General features: G+C 46.2%; 1 protein-coding gene across 1 annotated transcript in view; it reads right to left on the bottom strand.

The window, feature by feature from the left end:
• The window catches only part of LOC126281994 (chondroitin sulfate synthase 1), a 311284-nt gene that overhangs the window by 255352 nt on the left and 43873 nt on the right, over positions 1 to 12059 (bottom strand). The window contains exon 3 of the mRNA XM_049981379.1: positions 6236 to 6475. Within this exon, the coding sequence (XP_049837336.1) occupies positions 6236 to 6475 (240 nt within the window). The remainder of the gene's footprint in view (positions 1 to 6235; positions 6476 to 12059) is intronic.

Genomic DNA, 12059 nt, shown 5'->3' with positions numbered 1-12059 from the left:
AACCTGCGACCGATCCAAGCATGTCTTTTCAACCGACAAGGAAACAGCTGCCCATTAAAATTGTATTTGCGATCACTTCAAACAAGTCGCACGGACTAACGCTTCAAAGAGCAGGATTATATGTACCAAATCCCGTCTTCCCTCACGGACAACTGTATGTAGTCTTTTCAAGAGTAACTAAATCAAGCAACACTTTTGTAACCCTTAAAGAAAATGATAAGCAAAAGGTACACTTCAAATATAGTTTATACCGAGGTGCTGTAATGTGCACAGAAATGTATACACAATCTTTCTTTCTTTCTCGGGCCTATGTCCCGCACCAACGCGGGGTCGGCTATATTACGACGGATTTGGCAGTGTCAATTGCAGACGGTGGCCGGATGCCCTTCCTGTTGCCACCCCGAACCTCCCGCGACGGAAGTAGTGTACCCCAGCTGTTTGCGTCTAGTGTAAGTCACGAAATAGTGCGAAAGTTTTCAAATGCCTGTGAGTCGTGTAAATGAGGCGGAAGGTGGGGATCAGCCCGGTATTCACCTAGCGGGGTTTGGAAAACCGCCTAAAAACCACATCCAGGCTGGCCGGCAGACCGGCCCTCGTCGTTAATCAGCCGGGCGGATTCGATCCGGGGCCGGCGCACCTACCCGAGTCCAGGAAGCAGCGCTCTCGGCTACCCTGGCGGGTTAGAAATGTATACACAATGATGTATCATAAATTCATGATTATTATTTCACGTCGTTCGGTTCTCTTCATTTCGACAAGTACCCTTAGCCCAGAGACTAACATATTCCAAATACTGTCATTATTTGAAACTACAAAAGTGTGAAAGTTCCACAAGGGTTACCTGGTTGTAGTTAACCGAATCTTTGAGGTCCATAAAGAAGAAGAATCGCCACACACTGTAGAGCGGTAAGCACCACTGATGCCATACCTGGTACAGTAGTGAGCTGACAGGTTAAAGACAGAGGGGAGCACACCACTATGCCGGAGAGCTGGACATAAACAATGTCTTAATTACCAATTTTTCAGATAATATCGGCCGATTTTTCTTGCATTCCCGCAGATGTAAACGCCTCGTCACGGCGTGGCCGTTGAGGGAAGGGAATTAATGTGCGGGTGTGTGAGCAGCCACAGAGGCGGCCCCTGGGACAGGTAGTGGTAGCTGTCGGGCACTCGGCACTCGGCAGGTCGTTGGCCCCCACTGCCGCTGCCGTCGCCGGCTGGCCGAGTGCAGCGGTGACTCGGCGACCCGGCCTTGCATCACGGCGCTGGTCGACCACTGCGCCATTCAGAGAGGTTTCTCAACGCCTCCAGCCGGTTCCCTCTCCGCCACTCCTCTCCCATCGCAAGCGACACACTAGTTTTTCCCTCCATTTTCTTGTTCGTCGACGTGCCGGAAGAGGCGGCAGTATTTCTTCAGTGTGGAGTGCTGGAGGTGTGCTAATCGTTGCGTTGTGGCACGTTTGAGTGTCGATGTTGTAGCACTTCTGGCTCTGGGAGCCATAACTTTCATCATCACGCTTCACATCGCAGTTAAGCGGAGATACAATAGCGGACGCATAACGTGATAATGTTGGCTGAGGTATCAACAACTTTGGTGAGAAATTGTGCGAACTTTATTATGTTATAATCTAATTGTTTGCCGTGATGGAAGAGAGAGAAATTACCCTCTGGCCAGCGCGCCAAAGCTCACATTTTCATTAATTAATTATTAATGAAGTACTCCGTCTTCAGGCCACAAGTCACCCATCGGGACCATCCGACCGCCGTGTCATCCTCAGCTGAGGATGCAGATAAGAGGGGCGTGTGGTCAGAACACCGTTCTCCCGGTCGTTATGATGGTATTCTTGACCGAAGCCGTTACTAATCGGTCGAGTAGCTCCTCGATTGGCATCACGAGGCTGAGTGCACCCCGAAAAGTGGCAACCAGGTGCCGACGACGCCCGACAGCGCTTAACTTCAGTTCTCACGGGAACCGGTGTATCCACAGCGGCAAGGCCGTTGTCATAATTATTAATGAACTATTACTCATATTTCGGTTCTAATCGCAGGAGAAAACCTCTCAATAATAAACCACCCCCAGACTGTCAAATTTATTTTCAGTATTTATTTTGAAGAATATTTGACTGGAGAGATATTGCTTAATCAGATCGTGTGTGATCGGTCCTCCGCTGAATGACCACCCATTGAAGGGACCCGTGCTACCAAGTCAGTCGTTAAGAAATGACAGAACACTAAAGCCGTGAAGGAGGGGGCTGAAGTCTACGCGCCAATCTCAAGTAACGCGGCGAACGATGGAGTCTTAGTAGAGAAGCCAAACTTTACAGTATATTGGATTTCAGTGAGCATACAGAATCACAAGACTGTCACCACATCACAGACTAAATAAGCTTATGATGTTAATTCGGAGGAAGCGACATGCACGAGTAAACTGGATTCCGTAATGCTTGTTAGGAAGAAAAGGAAGGAAGACTGGGTTTAACGTCCTGTCCACATCGAGATCAGCAGAGACGGAGTACAAGCTCGAATTGTGTCAGAGATGAGGGAGGAAATCGGCTGTGCCCTTTCAAAGGAAGCATCCCGGCATTTGCGTGGTGCGATTTAGCGAAGTCACGGAAAATGTAAATTTGGTAGACCGGACTGGGGTTTGAACCGTTGGTGTAAAGAGCTTAAAAATTGGACGATTGAACAGTGGAAAAACGTTGTGTGGAGTGACGAATCACGATATACAATGTGGCGATCCAATGGCAAGGTGTGGCTATGGAGAATGGTCGGTGAACGTCATCTGCCAGCGTGTGTAATGCCTACAGTATAATTCGGTGGCGGTGGTCTTATCGTTTAGTCGTTTTTTTATGGAGGGTCTTCCACCCCTTGTTGTTTTGTGTGGCACTATCACAGCACAGGCCTACATTGATGTTTTAAGCACGTTCTTGATTCCCACTGTTGAAGACCGATTCGGGGATGGCGACTGCATCTTTCAACACGATCGAGCACCTGTTCATAATGCACTGCCTGTGCGGAGTGGTTACACGGCAATAACATTCCTGTAATGGGCAGGGCTGCACGGAGTCCTGACCTGAATCCTATAGAACACCTTTGGGATGTTTTGGAAAGTCGACTTCGTGCCAGGTCTCACCGACCGACATGGATACCTCTCGTCAGTGCAGGAATTTCGGGTGTCCTTATACGGCCTACAAACCAGTTACACGTCCTTCGCTTTTCTGTGAACCCATATAATTTTAAATACTGAATTATAAAAATGTACGCATTTCAAGACTCGTCCGCTTCTAAGAGTACGAAGTTTTATGTTGAAAGAATATTGTCTCAGTCAACAATACGTCCAGTCAACTCCATCAGTCAGTTACTATATGTGGTGTGGCCTGCGGATAAACGTTTTTAGTCCAAGGCGAAAGACAGTATCAGCGCATTATGGGTTACGACTTCATGTCCAGAAGAGTTGGGCGGGGAGCATAAAGATGTAAATCCAGAACCAGTCCTCTGTCCTTCAGGTTGTCGATCTGAGCGCCAGGCACTGCGAAGGTTATTGCCCTGGGAATGCAAAGACGTTCAGTGAGCCAGACCTGATTCCTCGCCGATGCTGCTGTTGCAAACGCCTTTGACCAAACGTCTACAACAATGTTACATTAAAATGGCTCAAAATGTTCACGTTATTGCTACAGTTCGAAAATGACAGTTATGCTTCTTTCGAAAGTCTTTGGGGAAAGAATGTGAAGAGAACTTGTGGTTACTTGACACAGGGCTGTATACAGGGTGTTACAAAAAGGTACGGCCAAACTTTCAGGAAACATTCCTCACACACAAAGAAAGAAAATATGTTATGTGGACATGTGTCCGGAAACGCTTACTTTCTATGTTAGAGCTCATTTTATTACTTCTCTTCAAATCACATTAATCATGGAATGGAAGCACACAGCAACAGAACGCACCAGCGTGACTTCAAACACTTTGTTACAGAAAATGTTCAAAATGTCCTCCGTTAGCGAGGATACATGCATCCACCCTCCGTCGCATGGAATCCGTGGTGCGCTGATGCAGCCCTGGAGAATGGCGTATTGTATCACAGCCGTCCACAATACGAGCACGAAGAGTCTTTACATTTCGTACCGGGGTTGCGTAGACAAGAGCTTTCAAATGCCCCCATAACTGAAAGTCAAGAGGGTTGAGGTCAGGAGAGCGTGGAGGCCATGGAATTGGGCCGCCTCTACCAATGCATCGGTCACCGAATCTGTTGTTGAGAAGCGTACGAACATTTCGACTGAAATGTGCAGGAGCTCCATCGTGCATGAACCACATGTTTTGTCGTACTTGTAAAGGCACATGTTCTAGCAGCACAGGTAGAGTATCCCGTATGAAATCATGGCGGTGAATTGAGGAAGTACAGTACATACTGACGAAACTAAAATAAGCTCTAACATGGAAATTAAGAGTTTCCGGACACATGTCCACATAACACCTTTTCTTTATTTGTGTGTGGGGAATGCTTCCTGAAATTTTGGCCGTACCTTTTTGTAACACCCTGTATAACCGTATCGTACAGGTTAATTACATGGTTTCAACATTCTTCACTTTGACGGAGACAGATACTGTTAGTAATGGTCTACAGGTGATGCATTCTTCACTTACAATTGTCTATTTTGTTTCCGTTCTCCGTGGAAAGAGTGGCGAAAGCATATACTGAAGGAATACTCTGGTGCTACAGCCAAGCAAATCAGCAGTCGCAGAGCGCTGCCTCGCAGGATTACGCGCAATCAGTTACAACCATACAATACTGCTGGCAAAGACTTTCAACTACTGAAGTGTCATGAGGGAATCGATACGACATACGAGAAGGAGACAAATTAATCATAACCGTTTGCTGTCGCAACCTCACTACGGCCTCGCAACCAGCGCTATGATAAATCCAAAGGTCGAAAGAAATGTCGTACAGTAACAACAAAACTGGCTTCTGATGTGCACCGAGCGCTCATTGACACATTGTGCATTGTACACCTCATCGGATGGAACCTGTAAGACTCAACCGTGGGGTGGAAGGATAAAAGACCCGCGCTTGCCCATCCAGTTCCATATATGGATGAAGTCAATTAGGCCATCCAAGCGGAGCTGTGAGAATAACTAAATCGTGTCTAACAGAGAAAACGTGTAAAATCCACATAGCAACACGAGCTTCAGAGGCAATCACCCCCCAAAAGCTAGGGTCTTCCAATGTGGGGTACTCTTCCAACAACTTATTTACCTATTTGTCGTATGGATTTTTGACACTTTGAAAAAAAGAAAATCACACAGTGTAGAGTATAATATTTACAATATAAAATCTTATAAACAAAAATCTAAAATATTTATGTGAACTATCGACTTTGGAGTCACCAGCAGGAAGTCTTCCATCGTATTATATTGTGGAATCTTCTTCTGAGTGTCTGATTATCTGTGGTTCTCCGTATTTACTAAGCAGAGATGGTTGCTCACCTCAATTGTGTAAAAAAAAATATGCACATCTGCCGCGTCGGGTTTAGACTCTGTGTATCATTGACCTTGTCTTGCGTGGTTTCTGGGTCATACATGGCATGTTATTATTTTGTTGTCCAGTCCATTCTTGAGTCGAAGCATTAGTAATGTTGAACTCATCTTCCATACCGATTCTTGTTGTTATTGTTGGTAGTCGTGTAGAGCGGAGTCGGTTATGGCTCGCGTATTCCACATCTTGAAGGACTGGAAGATTTTTACCATACAGGCTCTTTTTGCACTCATTCGTGAGAGCATTTATACGACGTTGCTTAGAGTGAGGAATGTGGAATAGTACAGGTGTTGATTTGGGAACGCCAGCAATCATGCCGTTATTTAGTTGGGCACCTATCTCTTTTGCACATGTGGTGTTTAGCCGAACAGGGGAACAATATTCTACGGTTGAGAAGAAGGTACTCGTCTTTGGCAAAGTGAAACAAAACAAAAATGTACAACACCGTTTGATAGACAAACGAGTCGCAGCCATATTGCCCCGCGCCTCTGTTATCCAGCCAGGTAGCCATATTTCGTGCACGAATCTGCGATCGATCAGATTCCGTACTGTATGGTTTCCAAGCGACCAGCCATCGACAGCTTCGATATCGCCACACACGTGCGATCTGCGGTGCGATCGACCTCCCATCTGATGGATCGCTGCGATTCGTCGCTCGTGGCTCGGCTGGCGCGCGCATGCGCAGCGGCCGGCCGCGTCACTCACCTCGTAGGACCAGGTGCAGGGGATGCCGGCGAAGCGCTGCACGCAGCGGCCCAGCTCGACGTCCTCGTGCGTGGTGTAGAGGTGCTGCAGGCAGTACTGTATGTGCGGCGCGACCCGCGCCAGCGTCTCGCGGCTCATCAGCACTCCGGGCCCGCCCATGCAGAAGTTCTCGTCATACTCCAGCGACAGCAGGCCGAACTCCTGCTCGTTGCCGCGGCCCGCCTGCCCGATGAAGCGCGGCTGTGGGCAGCGTTACGTACATTCTGTCAATCGCAATTCCACTCTGCCGTGGAGGAGGCGCTTTTTTGTCGTGTGACGAGGGCCTCCCGTCGGGTAGGCCTGGTGCAAGTCTTTCGATATGACGCCACTTCGGCAACTTGCGCGTCGAGGGGGATGAAATGACGATGATTAGGACAACACAGCACCCAGTCCCTGGGCGGAGAAAATCTCCGACCCAGCCGAGAATCGAACCCGGGCCCTTGGGATTGACAGTCTGTCGCGCTGACCACACAGCTACCGGGCGCGGACGAAGAGGCGCTATTCGTAAGCGTATTTTACACGACATTGTGTTGCGCCACTAGTTGCGTGGAATGAGTTGCACGCAAGTGGTTTCATATTTGACTGTAGACACGGCGACACCAGTATACACTTCAGTTTCGTAGTTTTGTGGGTGTCTGAATCGTGTCTGAAATGACAGTTCTGGCGGCATGTGCGCGCCGCACTAGTTGAGATGGAGTTAAAGCCTGTTGCGTGGAATCGCTACATAAGAAAAAAATAAGAAACGTGTTTCGATTCGTGACTGGATGAATGGTTCAAATGGCTCTGAGCACTATGGGACTTAACTTCTGAGCTCATCAGTCCCCTAGAACTTGGAACTACTTAAACCAAACTAACCTAAGGACATCACACACATCTATGCCCGAGGCAGGATTCGAACCTGCGACCGTAGCGGTCGCGCAGCTCCAGACTGTAGCGTCTAGAACTGCTCGGCCACTCCAGCCGGCACACTGGATGAAGAAAAGGCGTCAGCTCGGTTGTTCAACATCCTTGTTGAAATTTATAACGGAAGACCCAATAAGTTATTCTAAGATAATTAAAAGGTCACCAGAACTGTTCAAATTTCTTCCAAATAGAGTTAATTATGCGATAAGGAGTAAAGGTACTGTAACGCATGAAGCACTGTCGCTAGAACTGAAATTACATACCATATTGCAGAACAGTCTGCATAATACAAGATGCGGTTTGAGTTGGTGATGACGCTTTTTCATCGACACCAATAATTATTGACATTAACAGTAATAATTATTAACATTAACAGTAAAACTTATTCGAAGCAGGTCGCATTAAGAAGACAATAGTTTGCAAACTACTCTCTTGGAGATAGTTCTGAACAGTGGCAATATTTGAAAATCTTAACATATGTGAATGGGGAGTACTGTAGCGACGTTTTAAATAGATGAATATTGAATAAAGAATGCAGCTTCTTGAATTTGTATAGCCTTTCCTCCCGTCAACAATATTCCTTAACAAAGAGTTAGCTCGTCTTGTAGACGAGACCATTGCCACAGACAGAATTACACTTGTTTGTATTTTTCTTAATTCAGTTGTATACGTGCTCCTAACTAAATAAATTTTGCCCTGTAGCTCAGATATTGTCAAACCATCTATATTATGATCGCACATGACGGTCTCAGCGGCAGCAATATGTTGCTTATTTTTGTAATCAGCATCATTGAAATACCACAAACACCTATGTAAAGCACAGATATCCATAAAGCGAACATTATTCTCCGTTCCCCACTTCATACTTCAGTCTGTCTACAGTCTACGAACACACCTAACCTCAAAGCTCATGCAACTAGTGCCACCTAAGTTGGAACACGCCGAAAGTGTTTAGTTTCACCAACGAGTTGCGCAAACGCACGGCGCGCATGCGCATGGCCCGTAGTGCAGTTGCGTGCAACCCAGTGTCGCCTTGTAACTAGGCTTTAGCCCAGTTTCCACGACGACACTAGGTTGCAGGCAACTGCGCTACAGGCCACTGCGCATGCGCGTTAACTACGAAAACAAGCAGCGACCTGTTGGTGCGCTTGAAACTGGTTGATCTGGAGGAAGGGACCAAACAGCGAGGTCATCGGGCGCTTGAGAGTGTCATACGCGATCTGAACATGGGTTCGTAGACAATATCTGAACTGCAGAGCAAAATCCATCCAATTACAAGAGTACATACATAAATGAATTAAGAAAAATACAAGCAAACAAAACATCTAGCTGCGGAACAGCCAACGACTCCAAGGCTTAAGTCCCGTGCTTGGAGATGGCCGATTCTTTTTTAAGGAAAACAGTTGACAAGGGAAAAGGTTGAGGAAATCTGGAAAGCTGAACTGTTTATTCAACATTAATTTGAAACGCCACACCAGTGCTTCCCATTCACGAACTGTGAATGATTAAAATAACTTTAAGAGTCTTCCAGTGCAGTTTCTTTAAGCAAGGTGGGTGAGCATCCGAGCTGACGTCTTGTATTTTCTTTTCTTTAGGCAGAGAAGGATCCGAACACGTTTCTTAATTTTTTTATCTTTTGTTTTGTCCTACGATCTCATGCAAAAACAAGACTAACTCCTTCACAACTCGTACAGTTGCCAAATGTTTCATTTTACAAGTGACTACGGCACTCAAAAAACGACGAAACTGAAGTGTACATTGGTGGCGCCGTTTCTACAGACGTATACAAAACTGCTTGCGTGCAACTCGTTGCATGCAACGAATGGTGCAAGTCAGTGTCTTCGTGTAAACTAAGCTTAACTGACGCTTCTCTACTTGCAGCAGTCTTCGGTCCCTGCTAAGGAGGCGTTATTGGCGACATAACCGCAAAAAATGCTTCTATGCCATGTTGAGGTAGGCAAACACCCGTAACGAGGAGGACACAGAAAGTGCCATAACCCAACTTCACAGAAACTTCACCCGGTGGGTGAGGGGTCAAAGAGTGAACACGTTTCTGGACTTATCCATCGATACTCGGCCGCTCCTGAAGAAACGACGGTCAGAGTTTACGAGGTATTTTCCAGGTACTTGATGTACCTCTTAACGCGCAGTATCCTCAGACGGACTGATGGCACAGTGATTAGCTTCGCGGCTTTAAAAAATAAGAAAATTATTTGAAATTGTTTTCGGTGAAATTCCTGTGGCATATCATGATTCATAATCAGTTGCAAGCGCCAGTTTTCGGAAAAGTGATTCGTCATGTTTGGTTTGCCGCGACATTACTTCCAACGCGAGGAATCTTCACCAACGTTAACGATGTTTCATTCCCGAGTGATATTCATAGAAAGAAATGTCGCTGTGGCAAACCTCCCTCCGCGTGAGGCTCGCAGTGTTTCAAATGTCTGCATTTCGAATTTTTTAGGATCGGTATAATCCAAGGGAGTACACCAAATCTTCCGGAGGAATAAACATATGAATAAAATATACGAATTAGTATACAAAGTGATATATCAGAATACGAGAATTTAAAAAGATTTTAACCCTTCAACACACCATACACACATATTCCTCATAATAAATGTGTAACACTTATTGTCGAATCCAGTTCTAGTTTTACAATTAATATAACGCCCTTGTTTCCCCTAATCTGATAAGAAACATTCGTGTAGTAAACTTCTACGAACATAATTAGATAAATAGAAACAGTAAACATAAAATACAAAAAGATAAAAACAGCAATCGAATACGGGACGCAAAATTAAAAACCCTCGACGATAACCAATGAGCCACCATTTCGTATGGGGAGATCGAGCAGTAAAAGGTATATAAAGTGCCTGGCTGATACCTCGAAAACTTTGAATGCCGTTTTTTCAGAAACGGTCGAGTATCTACAGATAAACCTAGACATCTGTTCGCTTATTTTCACTCCCCTTCCACTGAGCGAAGTTCCTAGGTACTCCTCCTAAGTATATCTTACAGACAGGACAGGGACCGATGACCATCGCAGTCTGGTCCCTTTAATCTCACAAACCAACCAACAGACAGGACACATGTTAGTCAACGGACTAATGAAATGTTGTTCAGACACAGAAAAATGTAACTGTTTCAGTGGAAATAGAAGAAAGCCACTTACGAAATCTCTTGAAAGGTAGACCTCGTATGAAAATAAAATACAGACATACGAAAACTTACCAGAACTTTTAGCTCGAGATCAAAATTTATTAATATTCGATAGTATCGCATAATACAAAGATTCTCGAAACTTGAGGACTGAAATCAACGTTTTGCGGATTACCATCTTCCTGAACTAGACGAAGATATATACGGCTGAATCGAAGACCATCGATGGCGACGAAGCAGGATGCTCCATGCAGGGTGAACATTAAAAAAACCGACGAACTGCAGGGACGGATTGCTGCATGGAAATGGAGGGAAAAAGTCCTATGAACATGTCTCCGGAAATGCATCGTTGCCACGGTAGATGGCCCTGACAAATGAAAGTTCCTGTGACCATATTCCATGTATTCCCTGTGTGCTCCAGGCTGTGTGACTGACGCAGCGTACTGTAAGCAGCAGAATAGTCTTTGGCAAGCCGAGATCGTGTTTGCGTACGGCCAAGCAGATGGAAACGGTCGAAAGGCAGCACGGATATATCGAAACAGGTACCCTCACAGACACCAACCATATCGCACATTTCAAGCCAGTAATGGGCGTTCGTGTGATCATGGTTCCTTTCGGAGAGATGAACATACAGGGAGGCGGCGGACACCAGATTTGGAGGACTGGGTTGTACAGGATGTTGAGACGAATCCTAGTACAGGCACCAGAGAAGTGGCGGCCAATACGGCGTAAGCCAAAGTACGATTATGTGTATCCTACATGACAACCGCTACTGTTCCTGTCACCTGCAAAGAGTGCAAGGATTATTTCCCTCTACAGGAAGTATTTTGTCGATGGTTTTTGCACCAGACCAGCACAATTATAACATTTCTCTCATCAGTCCTTTTTATTGACCGAGTAACCTTTACCAGCACTGGCATCATCAATCTGCATAATAGTCATCTGTGGGCTACAGACAAACCTCGTGGAAGGGTTGAGGCGTCTCATCTGCATTAATGTGTGGGCAGGGATTCTTGACGACTACATACTTCAGTCCTAAGGCCTTATGGGACGAAACTGCTAAGGTAATCGGTCCCTAAGTTCACGCACTACTTAACCTAACTTACGCTAAGGACAACACACACACCCATGCCCGAGGGAGGATTCGAACCTCCGACGGGGGGAGTCGCGCCACGTACTTGGACTGGTTATTATTCCACAAAGCCTCGACGGAGGAATGGCCTGCACTTCCTATGGAACTCTCTGCCTAGGCTGCTTGAAATTGTGCCTTTGGCAATATAGCGGGTTATGTGGTTCCTACATAACGGAGCACCACCCCACTTCCGCATTACAGTTCACCGACAGCTCAGTAACATCTTCCCCGCACAGTGGATACGTCGCAGAGGCCCTGTAGCATGGCCTGCTATATCATCCGTCTTAAAGTCCTGGATTTTTACCTTAGGGTGCATTTGAAAAGCGTTGTGTATGCTAGACCTGTTTCTGATGTGTAGACCTTTCAGCAGTGTGTTCACGACGCCTGTGACACTATTCGGAAAGAGGCCAGAGCGTGCGAAAGCATGCGGCAATCCATGAAGCTGTGTGTATGCGTGCACTGCATCCCAAGGAGGCCACTTTGAACATCTGTTGTGACGTGGATGCGATGCAGCTCTGTAATGTGTTCCGCGACGATTTGTTGCCGTTGTACGCATACCGTCCATTTCTGGACACCGTGGTCATAGGATCT

The sequence above is a fragment of the Schistocerca gregaria genome, chromosome 7 (assembly GCF_023897955.1).
Source record: "Schistocerca gregaria isolate iqSchGreg1 chromosome 7, iqSchGreg1.2, whole genome shotgun sequence".
Lineage (NCBI taxonomy): Eukaryota > Metazoa > Arthropoda > Insecta > Orthoptera > Acrididae > Schistocerca > Schistocerca gregaria.
The sequence above is the reverse complement of the archived record's forward strand: the minus strand, read 5'-3'. Positions and strand labels throughout refer to the sequence as shown.